This window comes from Hippocampus comes, unplaced genomic scaffold (assembly GCF_001891065.2).
Source record: "Hippocampus comes isolate QL1 unplaced genomic scaffold, H_comes_QL1_v1.1 scaffold76, whole genome shotgun sequence".
NCBI lineage: Eukaryota > Metazoa > Chordata > Actinopteri > Syngnathiformes > Syngnathidae > Hippocampus > Hippocampus comes.
The window spans coordinates 1,023,274-1,039,689 of NW_017805277.1; the positions used below are offsets into that span (position 1 = coordinate 1,023,274).

At 40.6% G+C, this 16,416-nt stretch overlaps 1 protein-coding gene across 6 annotated transcripts in view; it reads left to right on the top strand.

Annotated features, from left to right (window-relative positions):
• adgrb3 (adhesion G protein-coupled receptor B3) overlaps window positions 1-16,416 on the top strand; it is a 124,123-nt gene that overhangs the window by 89,416 nt on the left and 18,291 nt on the right. For all 6 annotated transcript variants that reach the window (XM_019870643.1, XM_019870645.1, XM_019870641.1 and 3 more), the window contains 4 exons: window positions 208-251; window positions 12,376-12,502; window positions 14,037-14,140; window positions 14,238-14,340. In XM_019870643.1, coding sequence (XP_019726202.1) covers window positions 208-251; window positions 12,376-12,502; window positions 14,037-14,140; window positions 14,238-14,340 — 378 coding nt within the window. The remainder of the gene's footprint in view (window positions 1-207; window positions 252-12,375; window positions 12,503-14,036; window positions 14,141-14,237; window positions 14,341-16,416) is intronic.

Consider the following 16,416-nt stretch of genomic DNA (forward strand, 5'->3'; position numbering starts at 1 on the left):
ACAAAAATGTTTGATGATTCCCTTTTTTTTTTTTTAATTCTCTGGGTAATGAAGTGTTTGTAAGTTGTCAAAATGTGTTGAAGGACAAACAAATTGTGCCATAGGTTAATTAGAATTCTGACAGCGGTGGCCATGAAGATTAATTGTTGTTATCATTCACTGTAATTACTTTTTAGTAAACATTTTGCCCATTTCTATTTCTTTCAGGGAACCCTCAGCCCTCACTGTGCACTGTGGGACAACAGCATAATGTGAGTACAACCAGAGCCACTCGTTCAATTACATGTGAAGCTTTCAGCAGTGAAGCAAGCAAGTTGGAGAGATTTCAGTCAGTTCACTGAGTAATACGAAATTAAGCAGAAGCCAAAATGCTTCTGGTTACAGCGGTGAAGTCTTAATCATTCCTGAATTCCTGTTGAATTTAATTATTTAGGTTTTTTTATGCTACTATTATAATTTTGAAAAATATTATTCTGTAACGTACGGTTAGTGTCGTCGTTTAGGCCTAGAGCAAATTGCAAATGGTTTACCCATGATAAATGCCAACATCCCAGACATGTTGTATCCGCCAGCATTCAAAGTCTTGCTCCTTATACAGCCGAATAATATCAAAGGGAAGGTTGGTATGATGAAAAAAGAGATATCAAAAATGATTGAAAAATGAGTTGAGGTTTGACTTGAACTACAGTACGTTGGGCTTGGTGTATCACAAATAATTGAAAACCTATAATGCCCATGGGCTGTGTACAACACCAACAATAATTGGGGGTTAGAACATCAACAGGATTTATGAGAGGGGATGTCATAAAAAGGAAAACATTTGCGAAATTGATTTTTGCTGCGAGACACCATGATTTCCTCAGTAACCTGTCAGCTGCATCAAGCCTTAAAAGCAGTCAGGTTCCTGTTGGCTATAAAATACAGTTTTATCTGTTTGGAAAAGCTTGAAAGATTTGTGACTGGAAGAGTGTGGAAAATGAGAAATGTGCCAATTTGACCTTTCACTTCATCTACATGAGCCATCTTTTACAATTCTCAATCAAGTAGATTCTTGGTTTAACATTGAGAAATAAGCTTTCGATCAGAAGCTCCTAGAGCACTGAAGACAAACTTTGGACAAAGTGTAGCCTTGTGTCTTTTTGGAAACAAGAATAGCCAAGTATTGCTTTATGCTGTGCAGTGTTTCTGTCGAGGAGATGTTGCCACGATTACATCAAAACAAATATGAGTCAGCCATGACTCAGGACAGTCGCTCCTTCAAACCACAGCTTCAGTATATAAGTGGTTACGCAACCTCAGTTTTACACAGAACACCATTAAGTCAATGTCCAATTAGATGGAAAAGACATAAAGACATTTGCAAGGCATTAAAAATGGACCACCTGAAGTGTCAAGGCCACAAATACTGCAGAGCTGAATAACACAGCACAAGCCATGAGGATGCCACAACACATAGGGCTGCATTATCCATACTTTCAAAATGAACATTTTCTTTTTCACCCACTCTGCATGTGCATATTTTATATTCTGTATGTTTCGGATAATAGATGAATGGGTAGATGGATTTCTCTTTGATATTGGTTGACGTCATAATGCTGTGCTATATGTGATAATGTGCTTTTCACTTTTCCGGCTGACATTGCTTTTGCCAGCACTCTTGCAGAATGACGTTAATATGCAAAGCGTGGTTTCATCGTACTGGAATGGTTGAGTATGCTCCAATGGACAATCTTCATGTACTGTATTGGTTCGAACTGTTGCTGCTCGTAGCCATTACACAAAGGAATCCCATGACTCAGTGTGTTGAATGTGAGGCACAATACTGAAGCAGTTGCTTGCCCACATTTTACATAATGCAGGCTTACTGGATGACATTGTTGAATGTGCTGGATCCTCTCAGGCCACATTTAGTGTGTGTGTGTGTGTGTGTGTGTGTGTGTGTGTGTGTGTGTGTGTGTATACACACGCAGGCCTTTTCTGTTGCATCTGTCGCAAAGTAGCTGCTGTTTGCACACATTCCATTCCAGATGAATGTAAGACACAATTGAAACGAATCTTCAGTTTATTTATTTATTTATTTATTTAACCGTCACTGACCACAGGTGTTACGAAATCAACCACCGATTGATTGTATGCACTGTATGGGCTAAAAACCTCTTACTCAGTTGATTTTTCAATGAGGTGATGGACTATACTCATTACCTTTGCCTGAATATGAAGGATTTAGCTTACCAATATATTGGCATGATTGTCCCCTATTATGGTTTGCTTTGATGAGTTTTGCGTGGAAAGGACCTGACCTAAACGACAACAGAGAGTCTAATATGAGTGACCTCTGACCTCATAAATGGTCACCTGGATGAATAGACAAACATTGCCAAACTCACAGAATCATGTAGCGTATCATCCCATCTTTTCTTCAAGTTTCAGTTGGTGTGATAGCAAGCTGTCCCAATACTTTGGTTCATATAGCGTCACTTCATGTAGAACCAACAAGTATAACCCATTAACCGCATGTTTTTACTTAAAGATATAAGTGCATTTGCATTCATTAGAAAGCCTTTAAGTCGCAGTCTCCAATGAAGACAGCATTTTTATGGCAAAATAAATAGCACCGATTGAACACATTTTCTCCTCTATTGTGCTGTTTGAGGGCATCTGGTCTATTTCAGAACAGGAAAGGCACAACTGGGACAACTCTCCATGTGTTTGTCTGACTTTCAGCAAAGCCAGTGTTTATTACCGCCATTATTTTATGATCCACACCCAGTCATTTCCATCGGCAAATGACTCCACAGGGCGATTAGCGTAGCACACAGTTGGCTGGTCCGATTAAAATAGGAGATGCGCTCAGAGGCCCATTGAGGAGGGGAAAGATACCATCTGTCTGACATGTTGTTTCAAACAAAACCACAGTGTAAGGATGTGAGTTTTGTTTATATGTTGCTCCATGCACTGAATAATTATAAGTCTGTGTCAGACCTTGAGGATGCTAGTGGTAGCTATAAAGCTGTACCTGATGGTCACTGAGTGGGGACTGAACCCACACTGTTTGCACCGACGTAACCTGAATGCACCACTGTATCAGTGACGACTAATGTCACATAACAAAAGGCCCACAAAACAATGTTCAAATAACAATAACAACAACTAAAAAAAAAACGGGAATAGAATTGACAACAACAGGCAATGATCTGACAAAAACAGAACGAAAGCAGGAATTCAAATCCAAGCCAACTGACGACTGCGAGGAACACCTGGACAGGAAAGAGTGGCTGAGGGATCTGACAAGAACAGGTGGACACAAAACTTACCAAAACAGACATCCATCAATCGATTTTCTAATCCGCTCATCCTCACGAGGGTCACGGGCGCGTGGAAGCCTATCACAGCTGTCTTCGGGCAATAAGCGGGGTACACCCTGAACTGCTTGCCAGTCAATCACAGGGCACACATAGACAAACAACCGTTCACACTCACAGTCACTCCTAGGGAGAATTTAGAGCATAGGTGTAAAGCTCAGGTCTTGGAGGGCCACTGTCCTCCATTTTTCCAACTCTCCCTGTTGCAACGCACCTGATTCAAATGAACAGGTTAGATATCAGGCTTCCGTACAGCTTGCTGATGATCAGATCATTTGAATCAGCTGTGTTGCAACAGGTTGACTTGAGTTTGACACTTATAATTTAGAGAACGGGTAAGGAACTCCGGCTCCTCGAGAGCTATATCCTGCCTGTTTTAGAGCGCTTCCTATTCCAGCACACCTGATCCAATTGCTCATGATCATTTCAGGCTTCTACAGAGCTTGCTGATGATCTGATTGTTTGAATCAGGTGTGCTGGAGTAGGGAGGGATCTAAAACAGGCAGGATATGGCTCTCGAGGAACCGGAGTTCCCTACACCTGATTTAGAGTCTTCCATTAACCTGGCACGAATGTTTTTGGAATGTGGGAGGAAATCGGAGTACCCGGAGAAAATCCACACGGGCACGGGGAACACATTCAAACTCCACATAGGAAGTCGGAGCCGGAATTGAACCCTGCACCTCTGCACTGTGATGATCAGTCGATCACAAGGCCGCCCCATAAGACGTTGAAAAAGGGACACAGGAACAACATGACAAAACAAAATCCAATTAAAAACAAAACAAGCACACAGCTCACGCCAACTAACATAATACAAAATTTGTAAAAGAAATAGCTGGAAGATAGCATTGTTTTTTTTTTTATGTGATAAATGTTTACATTTATTTGTAATTTGAATTAACTGATGCTTCAAATCTAAATTATGTACTTAATCTTCTTATATCTATATTTTTAACTTTACATTCATTACCTTTTTTTTAAACTATTTTGCAGAGTTTAAACACTTGACGGCTTGAACATAGGTTAATTCCAGTATTTAAAGGGTCCAGATTGCCTCTAAACTATGACTGAAAGTGAAGTTCAGAATGACATTTCAATCCAGCTTCAACCGTTTTAAAATACCCCGGCCATTTAATGCTTCAAATCTACTCAATCTAACCACTATGAAGCGAGCCAAATGATTATCTTTGTGATTTCTAAATTGTGTTCCTTCACAGATTATCCTCAAAGTGTAGTAAAGGGTTTCACTAATCTGGAATTTGCCACGTCAGGATTAACCGCATCTCACCACCGTTTTAACACATTTCGAAAACGCTCAGCATTTTACATGCTGAAAACGTATCCTGTTATTTAGCTGTTGTTTCCTTCTGCTCCATTTCATACATTATGATATAAAACCAAATTGCCTTTGCAACATGTTTTGTTTCATTTTGACTGTAATGCCAAGACTCATGCTGGATTTACTCAGGATTTACTCTCTGAGCTACTTAAAGAGAGAAGCAGAAAGATTGTTGTGAACAATACCGTTGAAGTTTTGTAACAAAATAAGACAAAGGACCTCTCTCTTTACAGTGGTTAGTCAAGGATTCGAAAGGATTTGTCTAAGGTGATGTTCATTCTCTCTTTTTCACCTGCAACATTCATGTAAGTGAAATTTTGGTGGAGCACAAACTGTACATCTGGAATAACCTCCAGAATCAAGGCTGATCAATAATTCACATTTGGAGTGGTGAGAAGCATCTGCTGCAGCTTTATCCTGGCTAGAAGCCAAACGGGCCACATGTAAACACTGCAAGATACGACTAAATTTAGACTAAAGATGTGAGATGAACTCTATTATGAAACTCTTCCGACAGACTGTGGTGTGCTAGATTATCCGTCGGTTTGTATCCATTATCTTTTCTTCATTTATCAGATTATTTTTTTAAACCATTTTTTTTCCAGCTTCCATTGTTGAAAGAGTGTCCTGCTTACACTAACACAATGGCGGTGAAGAGAGAAGACCGAGTTGACAAAAGCAAAGTCAGTGTTGCCAACTTAATGATTTATCCATTTTAGTTAGAGGTATTTGCCTTCCTCAAGCAAAAAAATTTAATCAAAACTATCATTTCAAATTCCTGCTAAGAAGCAGAAAACACCAATGGAATCAGTTTCACATGGTTTTATGTATAAAAGCAAAGTTAATCATGGAGTCAAAAGTGCTGAACATTGCCCAAGACATGCTGCTTATCTATTCATTGCAAAAGCAGTATCAACACATGTACAACATTTGACTGATAGTACTGTTTGTGCTTTAAAAAAATGTCAAGATTTCAAACGTTTTTATGTTCTTTAGAAGAGCTGCAGACACATTTTATGGACTGTCAAATGTTTTTAAATGGAAATCACAATTAGAGAAAAAATGCTCTAACTATTCAGCCTTGTTATGGTTTTTTAAATAGACTTTTATATACTTGGTCTCTACTCAATCTGGACTTCAGATGTTTTGATCTTTTCTTGGTCTCGGTGAGTTCGGGTCTCAGGCAAGGCTTGTTCGTGGATTGCGTGTTCTTGAGCCACCCTTCAAATTAGACAAAGAAATTGTCGTCGGGGGATTTAACTGTGAGAGTAACAGGGCAGCATCCATTTGCAGCGGTGGCGTTATCTCAACCTTGTCTGGAGCATTATTTGCATGTCACATCAATGACCATGTGGGTCAAGTAATCCTAGTGATGCTAGTTTGCCAACTCAGCAGGCTTACGTCCGAGACAACGTCCTACACAGTGGCATGAGACATGGAAGGGGCCAAGGTGGAACGGCATATGGAATGGATTCAAGAGATGACTTCAATCATATCATGAAATTACTAGTGACACAATTATCTCATGTGCTATTGCCGTATCACTGAATTTGGAAAAGGAAAGAAGGCCATGGAGCAAGAAGCCAAGCTGCTCTACAAGTTAAAGATGTACAATTGCAGCTGAAAGTCGGCGATGCATCTGAAAAGCTGAAGATACTCGATTCTGGTTTTGCTTTATGTGAAAGTTTTTTATTTGGGTCCAATTTACTTCACTTTGGATGCCGTGACAAAGGGCCTTTTTAATAGGTTCTCTCTTTTGTCGCCAGGTTTCTTTGACATTTCCATATCTGAAATCGGTGGCTGTCAAAGTTTTGACGTCACAGTCATCCAATTGCTGCATTTGCACCACAGACGTGCCCTTGATCAGATTTAGTCCCAGCGAGAGAGAGCGAGCTTTTGTTGCCTTTAGTTTGGGCTTTTAATGGAAAGTGCACTGCAGATGGGAAGAGCACAATGGTATCCTTATTTTGATGATATCTGTATCAAAAGATAGAGCAAGAATAAGAGGTGGGAGTGCACTGATATTCAACAATTTTTTTAGTTCTGCTGCAGTAAAAAAAAAAAAAAAAAAAAGATGGATGACTGTCAAGAATTGAAACATGCCTAAGGAGGTCTTATTGTTTGTGTGCATTCAGGTAACTAGCTACATAAGCATTGGCTTATATGATACATTAAATCAATTATATGAACAAAGTAATTGTACCTTAAACTAGCAACTTGGCCCACTGGGTTCTATAATAATTGAACTTGCACTCAGTTGTTGCCCTTGCAAACCCCAGATAAGTTCTTGAATATTGGTGGACCAGCCAGGGCATTGCTTATGTTCTGTTAGCGCGCATGTTTTGTCTTGACTTCTTGAGTGTCTGTCCATGATTTTGTTGCACAACATTCCTGCTCATGTTGAATTGTAGCTGCACAAACATCTATATTTATTTATATGCCTTTTAAACTCACATTTTCAGTCTGTTAAGATGGATTTTGAAACGTGAAAATGCATGGTTTGATATTCTGTATGTTCACCCACTCAGGCCCTTAGGCTGACAGTCATTAAATTGCCTGTCATCGGTACATCAAGGACTTCGGTGTTCAGTGTTTGCCTAATTTGCAATAAACACACAAAAATTTAAAGCCCTATTGCTGTGAGGAAATATTGCAAATGAGTTGCATGTTTAAACAAAAGCATCGCGGACAAGGAACTATTTAGGGCGGAGAATGGAAGGCCCGTGGGCCATGTAAGGCTTCTGAGAACATTTGATCTGACCGAACATGCAATCCGAAAAACAAATCAAACCTCAGAGGAACTGTTACAAAAAGCCCCAAAACATTTAACCCACAAATGCGCCTCATATATAATCAGCAGTATTTGCTTCATCTTGCATCATATTTTACTCATAAAATTAGGAGGGAAGACCCACTGTCAAATGGCTCCTGCTTAAAAGATAAATACATCAATAAAATAAAAGTTCCCCACCCCTGATTAAACTTTTAAGTACAATTTCTAAGGACCTTTAGGGTAAGAATCACCATATTTGGAGATGCTTGTCCTAAAATGAATACCCGCTATGCTAAAAGGTTTTCTTTCCGTCGCATTGCAGTCATGTGTCTTATATCTATCCATCCATTTTCCGATCCGCTTATCCTCACAAGTGTCGCGGGGGGTGCTGGAGCCTATCCCAGCCGTCTTCTGGCAGTTGGCGGGGGACACCCTGAACCGGTTGCCAGCCAATCGCAGGGCACACAGAGACGAACAAGCATCCCCGCTCACACCCACACCTAGGGACAATTTAGAGTGTTCAATCAGCCTGCCATGCATGTCTTTGGAATGTGGGAGGAAACCGGAGTACCCGGAGAAAACCCACGCAGGCCCGGGGAGAACATGCAAACTCCACACAGGGAGGCAGGAGCTGGAATTGAACCCGGTACCTCTGCACTGTGAGGTCAACGCACTAACCATTGGACCACCGCCTGTGTCTTATATATTGATGTCTAAAAATCTTCAATCGGAGTTTGAGCCAATTCTGTCACAAATGTTATTCCTGGATGTTTTAACACCAAGTTGACATTGGCACCTCGTGGTCAACAACGTGTATGTGCATTTCTTCACATTAAGAGTCACACTGCGATGGTCAGAGACTAAAGCCAATGTGACAAATATTAATCCTCAGCAAGATAGCCTCTCTTGGCCCCGCACAAGCTTCTGCAAAGTTGGAAAATGATCTTGCGCAGTTCCCACCAGGGAAGTTGTGACTTCATTTCAAGCAACTGGAAGTCATCAATCAGTACCTGTGGCTGTTTGAAGGCTGTGAGTAGCACTTCATCACAGCCCTACATGGAATTACCTGAAACAATAAAAAAAAAAAGTCCGTTCGACTAATACAGGAAACGTTTGCTGAATTCCAGACTGGGCTATGTTTGGGTTTCATTATTGATGACTGTGCAACCCAATCTCCACTGCAGTCAAAAAATTATGCTTCTTCGCCTAGCTTGCTTGGTTCAATGCCTTCTCAGCCTTAAAAACTGAAAAAAAGGGAAAAACTGCTGCAGAGACTCACAATTATCTGGATTTTTTTTTTTTTTTTTTACATGGATGATGGACGTGTGGTCACAATGGAGTGAATCCATGCTGGGGTTTTTTTTTCCCACTAAATCGTGTCTTTTAGTCATTGCTAAGATTTTACAGACCTCTTGGGAATAACTGAAGGTTAATTGCCAGATAGACTGATGTGTGTGTGTGTGTGTGTGTGTGTGTGTGTGTGTGTGTGTGTGTGTGTGTGTGTGTGTGTGTGTGTGTGTGTGTGTGTGTGTGTGTGCGTGTGAGAGAAAGACAGAGAGCGAGAGAAAGTAAGCTTTGTGTAGCAATTGCTTTGATTTGTACGCTGTCGAATTTACATGATTTTTTCACGAAATAAAATCATCTGAATCCAGATGCATTTTTTTTAAGTTGACCATAGATCTATCTCAAAAATGTATCTAAATCCAGATGATTCGACTGTGTGCGGCCACTAAAGTAAAATTGAGTAAATTCAACATGCCATTTTTTTTTTCCAGTGTATATTTATGATTAAAAGCCAGTTTCCAGAGCTTCTGTTGAGTGACAAAGTAGCCAGACTGTTGCTGGACTGAGGAGCCTTATTGACAGCCCGCCCTGCGATCATGACCATGGCCTTCCCAATACATACTTAGAGTGAAGGATTTTATGTTTATGCAGAAATCCTTGAACCAGAGCTAGAGGGGATTTCAGTCCCCATCCTAACACGTTATATATCTCAAGTAGATCCACACTTTAGCCGTCCACTCAGCTTAATTAATTATTATCTTGTCCGTCTCAGTCAGATGAGTCCTCCTTAAAAATGATTTGAATCGGTCCAATGCGTCAGCTGAATAGCAAGAGATAAGAACAAAAACGTGTCGCACTTGTTAATTCAAGCTCACGACGAGAGAGAAGAAATGACAAGGGACCGCATAGTAGATTTTATTTTATTGATGTGCGAGTGTGAGCAGACATGCTGGAGCTGCTCATTCCTTTTGGGAAATTCAGACTACAGTCTCCACTGTCCCTTCCTGGAATAATAAACATCGCTGCCATATTGATCAAATGACACAGCAGAAGTTGCTTGGTGCACTAATACACAGCTATATACTCACCAGCCATAACATTAACCTGCAGGATTGATTTAGATTTAAAACAAGAGCTGTATCACGTAATGTGCCTTTACACTGATGGCAATGCTTAAATTTAGTTTAGACTGTCAGGGAAGTATTATTCACTTTTGTTGACATTGCACTTTTTTTTTTTGTTGCTTGTTTTACTTTCCAGTAAATAATGTATGAATCTCAATGACAACACTCAGGGATATACAGGAAGTCGTTATCTATAAATCTTTTCCTGATTCAATTTAGGATTGTCTTGCATTGGTGGCGGTCTCTGTGCTCTGGTGATTGTTGTTTGTGCACTGCATGGTGAGGTTCAGAATCATAGGAACGGGGTAATGCAGTTATACGCCACTGCAATCGACAACGGATACTATAGAGATGATGAAATGTAAACATTGCATTCAAACACTAACGATCAATAATGTTAATTGTCACCATAGGTGAAGGGACAATGCAATGTGTTTTTTTGGGGGGATGTTACCAACATAACTCATATTTATTTGATTCCCATTGTGACAATGGCCAAGTACGTCAAATGGAAGCCACTTTTTAGTTTGATTGGTTAAATCTTCTTTGAGTTGGCTCCCCTTTAGACCCAAGGCTCTTGGCAGCTCGTTTCTAATGAGCATTAACTGCCACCCATAAGAATAGATTGGAAAATGATCAACAGAAATGAACAACTGTTTCTTTTACACACAGTGTTAATATTTTCTTTCTACGTTCAGGACAAGTGCACTATTTCCACTTGTTTTGACTCCATGTCATTATTGTTTTGGCCTTGGCAGAGGTATTTTGTCTGTGAGTCGCTTTCTTATTCGCGTTGTAAAGACACTTTTTGAATCACTCACAATTCAACCAGTCATAAATTATTTTTTTCCACTTTCAGAACAGGTTAACAAGTTCCGCTAGTTTTCACACTGTTACAAGGCATGTCTCCAGGATTTGTTTTGCTCCCGGGGCTCAAAGGGGTTTTGACCACTACAGGGGTAGAGAAAATAATTGATCGTTATTTTTATTTTTTTTTTATCGAATATTAAATAAAATCCTGGTGGATCTTAACTGAGACCACACAGATGCTATAGCTCCCATAGCATCATCCCTGACTGCTCTTCTTACTAACCTTAAAGATAGAATGTGACAAAATTACCATTTATTCTTATGTGGTAAATGTCCTGATTGTTTGACCTTGGCTGACGTATTTTCTCCATCAGTGGCTTTCTAGTTAGCTTTGAAAAGACACACCCTTAGGAATCAACCTGTCATGATTTGTTTTTCCGACTTAGGGAACAAGCTCACAAGCACCGCTAATTTTTGCACAGTTACTCTTTAGTGAGGAAGTTACCACTTATTATATATTCTTATTGTTTTTGCCTTGGCAGAGGTAATTTTCTAAAGACCTACTTTTTGAAAATTATTTTAGTGGATCAGATTAGATCAGCAAGTGTGCTTCATGAAGTGCAGTAGTGCTCTAAATTGTACAGCATGTTTTGTCAGAAATTATGTTTTTGACGCTGTGGTACAACAGGTTATTGATTTCCAGTATTTACTTTAGTATGGAGAAATCCACACTCACGCACTTTTTATTGTTTGTATTTATTCTTACATTTTTTTACACTGTGTAGAAAATAAACACAAGCGGGACAATCATCGATTGATATGAAAAATACATTTTAAAGAAAAGGTGCTCCTCCTCATTCCCCTGCCACAGTGGTGTGAAGTGGATACCGGTAGCAACCATTCGCGCTGCTCCAGCGGGGTGGTCCCTCTGTCGCGGGCTTCTAATCTCGCTCGCTTCTTGCCCGGGGGCGACCACCCTTTTAGGCGTAAAATGACTTTGAGGAATTATCCCGAAGCATTATCATTCCCGTTTTGGAAGCGGACGTCCGGCCGATTCAACACACTCCGCGTTAGCGCGCACAGCTGCTCTCATTGGGCTAGCCTCCCCCTTCTCTGACGCCGGCTCGGAGCCGCGCAGCGTTTAGTCGGATTCCAGGGTGAAAAATCCTTGCTAGGAAACGTCCAAAGGCTGCTAATTAAAGCAGTGCAGAGGGAGGGGGGGAAAAGCAAGGAAAAGAACGGAATAACAGGTGCGAAAGGAGGTGGGGGGGAAGTGGCCGTTCCGAACGGAGACAAGCGGATGGAATAATAATAATTAAAAAAAGGGAAGCACAGGAAGAGATGCAGGTAAATATGACCGCTCGTTTTTAAGCATTATTGTTACCGGCGCGTGATGTTTGTGTTGGAATCAGCACCAGGGTGTCTGGACAGCTCCCTTAACCAACAACCCCCTCCTTCTTCTTTCCTCCGAACCTCTTTCTGCTCTCTTGGCGCCGTACAGCTGTATGCTCCGAGAGCTGCGGCGCTTTTTCTCTTTGATTTGTTTATTTCATTATTTTCTGTAGTCCTCGCGCATGTTCGAGTCGTTATCAATAATACATGAATTTCAAAAAAGAAGAAGCACACGGTCACTTAAAACGCCACGAAGGTGTTTAAAAAATCGGCTTCTTGTGTTTGCAGGAACGATTCTTGGGGAGCTTGGTCCACAAAGGCGTGTAGAACTGTGCTGACAGATGCCTCGCATACAAAATGCTTATGTGATCGTGTGTCTACCTTCGCCATTTTGGCTCAGCAACCCAGAGAAATGGTAAGTGATTCGTCTTTCTTATTCATATTGTCTTTTTGAGGGTGGGATGAAAAAGGGTGCGCTATTCCAGTTAATTCGGTGCTGAGGGTGGAGTTTATGTGTGTATATTTGTGTGGCAGTGGTGGGGGGTCTTTTCTAGTGTATACACACTTTCTGTGCTTGTCATCCAATACAAGTTTCCCAAGAAAGGAACCAAAAAGTTTATATAATTTTTTTTTAAATCATCTCCCATTTTGTGGCTCGAAAGATGGTGGGTGGGAATGGATTGGAAAAAATCTCAGTTTGTGTTATTGAGATAATTAACCGTGAGAACATGGAGTACTGTACGGTGTGGCCTGCCTTGGTTTACTAAAGAAGGTCTACAGAGAGCATGTCACTACTAGGCCTCAGTCATACCACTAAAAGAAATATTATTGAACCATTTTAACAATAATAATCATAATAAAAAAACATATTCCTCACGGATGGTGAGATTAGCTGATAACAGATAAGTCACACACTACAGACTACTGTTTTTGTCTGTTTTGTAACTTTTCAACAGAGATGAGAAGAGACTGTTAAGGAATCTATTCCTTATTTTTTTAGCCCCTCTCTGTTGTTGCATCTGTTCAAACACTTGAAACACTTGAACGCAAGAATGTAGTATGTTATTGAGGGTACATCCTACTTACTGTGATTACAAACCCCTCCAGAGGACATGTTTAACATCAAAAGAGGAACTGTTATCTCAAGTACAGTATCTGTGATGTTGTTGCCATTACATCAAAGTTCAGACCGAAGACAATGGTGGGTAGTGGTGGTCTGGTCTCACCTCACCAACTTTTTCCAGCCACACCGGGTCAGATGACATGTTAGTTTCTTTATTTCCGGGATTTGGCGTAACTCCACGCCTCTCATTATCATATTGTCTCTATATTTTCTCATGCCTGTATTTTTTCTGGGCTTCCTGACGAAATCTGAAACTCTCAGTAGCCCGAATCGATTCGTATTGTGATAAACTGCAGAAAAGAAAAATAAAACCTTCGAAGATACTGTTCATCGTCTCCAGCCTGTATTTGGATAACCACCATCGTCATCATCCGAAATTAACGAACACGCGGAGGAACAGAAAGGCCGACTCTCTCCCCCAACAAGACCAACACAGTAGCGTGTGCAAAACATATTTCCATCGTTGAGTATTCACACCTCTGTATTCTGTTACCTGGACACACCTAATAACGCATCACACACCCCTGAAACCTCCCTAGAGGATTAAAACTATGACCACTACACTGTAGTAATGTTTTCAACTATCTACCCCTCATTATGATGGATGGATGGATGGATGGATGGATGGATGGATGGATGGATGGATGGATGGATGGATGGATAGCAGCTTTTCCAATGCAATTGAAGCAATGCAAACAAACATTATGTGCCTAAAATGTTGTGGCGTATTTTTCTGACTGCTCCCCTCTGTGTGCATCAGATAAGATTGATGGTCCTGCATGCACCATGTGGTAGCATCCACTGACCTGCTCTGTCTTCTCCACAGACCATGGAATACTCAGGGGTCCCATCTGTGACGCTGATAGTTGGCTGCGGTCTGTCATGCCTCGCTTTGATCACGTTGGCGGTGATATACGCCGTGTTATGGAGGTAATAACCGAAGGCCCAATGATGACGAAATGTTTAAACTATGTGCGTCTTCTATTCACAAGTGTCGTCACATTTTTATGTCCTCTCCTTCCCTTAGATACATCCGCTCGGAACGTTCCATTATCCTACTTAACTTCTGCTTATCTATCATCTGCTCCAATATATTGATCCTTGTGGGGCAAACGCAGACACACAATGTGGTAAGTGTCATCTGCCCATTTTCTGGTTCACGAGCAAATCTCAAAACACAGAGGCCGGTGATTGTTTGTAAGCACAAACAAACTGGAACAATATGAAATCAATTTGTGGGTTTGTGCTTGCCATGCTAAGTTTATGTTTGATGTCACAAGGAAATACAGCATTCCTTGTAACTTTTAGGACTCTTTAGAGATGGTTCAAACTTTGAAAAGTAGGGATGGGCACTGTAGTCCAGCAATCTTCAAGAATTCTCTCCATATCAGGGAATTAGTCATGTCTCCATATAGTTGATTACTATGGCTTGAGGCAATATGCAGTGCGCTATATTTGGAACTTGTATGGAACTAGCAGGGGCACAAATGATTAAGCCTCAACTGTTTCCCAACCAAAAGGACGATAATTACATGACATCAGCTAAGGAAAAGATGCACAACACCTCGAGGCAGCATTATGATGCTCAATACCCACAACATCTAGGGATATGTAGTATAAATAATTAGACAAAATGTAACCAAATGTCCCCACTGAGAATGTTGGATTTTAATTTTTTTTCATAAACCCGTGTGCTCCTGTCCATTTCTCCTCCCTCAACTTTTAACTGAAGGAACCAAAAGGTTTTTAGCATAACGTCATAATTAAGTACGCATAACTTTTAAAGAGTAAAGTGCAGGCAGCCCAAAAAGTGGCTCAGAGGTGTCTATGTGTGACTTTTTAAGAGGTGGAAGATGAGAGAACTTAGGAGGGGAAAACAAGGGCATTTATCGGAAGTGTAATCTGTTTTATCGTGCGTTTTGTTATGCCAGCTGTTGTCTGTGTTATAGAGTGCAAACAAACAAGAATGTAACAGCTTTAGTGCAGCTCCTTTCAAGCAAATAGCTCCTTTTGTTTTGGGTACCGTGCTAAAGAAGCCTCTAGAGTAAAATCTCAATAGAAAATAAAGTATCTCTTGCAGTTCAAGGATGAATGTGCAACTTTAGTCAGATGGTCTTGAATTAAGCATTATATTGCCCTTTGCCACAGTGACAAACCAAATGGGGCACATCTAGGCAAGGGTGGCATTTGTTCCCCCATCCCCACCCCCCCAAAAATTTTTTACAAAAGGACAAATGATTTAGAAATGATGACTTGAAATGATTTTTTTTGGGGGTGGGGGGGGTTCAAACGTGCAGCTCTGCAATAGTTTGCCAGTGGGTTTTTTTAAGCACATGACACCAGGGAACATGATGCACCACTGAATCAAAGACTAATGAAGCAGTTGAGAGAAGTTCTTCACCAATCCAAAAAGTGAAACTGCAACTTAAAAGCAATTCTTGTACTTGGCTGAATTGAGTGTGATGATTCAGACATGTTAGTTTTGTTGTTGTTGTTAATGAAGGGCTGAAGTTGACGTCTAAGTGAGCAGGACTCAAAAGAACAATGGCAGCTCCTCATAAATATGTATTAGCACTCCAGCTTTGGTTAGTGGCCTGTAAAACATAAAAAAAAAACAAGTTTGGCAAACAGTTATTCTGATTTACTAGCTGCCCACGCAGATGCCCTCCTCAGTCATTTGGCAGCACTACACTGACACATTGTCAGATTACAAAGACATGTCATTGTGTAGCAGGATTGAAGTTTTACTTTTTACCCAGCTCACTGATTTTCCCCTTTCTCCACTGTCCTGCCTCATTAGTCCACATTCTTTGTTTTGGTGAGTGCTCATCAAACTTCACTGTGACTTGACGATCCCTTATGGGAAGGTACGACTTATCAGGAAGCAGATGGCCTTGCCAGCGGTTTTTACAAGACACTGTTCATAAATCAGCGTTCTACCTTTATTTATTTAATTATGTTCAGTGAAAACTGATTCATAGATAATAAGTGATTGCAGGATTTGCATAAAATGATTGAATCTTCAAAGAAAAGTGAAGATGTTGATCATTAGCATTGTATGAGGAACATTTTTGCCCGTTTCATTCGTCAAAATCTGAATCCACACATCCGGTACACATTTATCAGGTGCACAGTAGCAGCCAAGATGATAAATGCACAGAATTGAGCCGTGAAGGTCTTTTAAAGCTGGGTTAATTTGAAGCCTT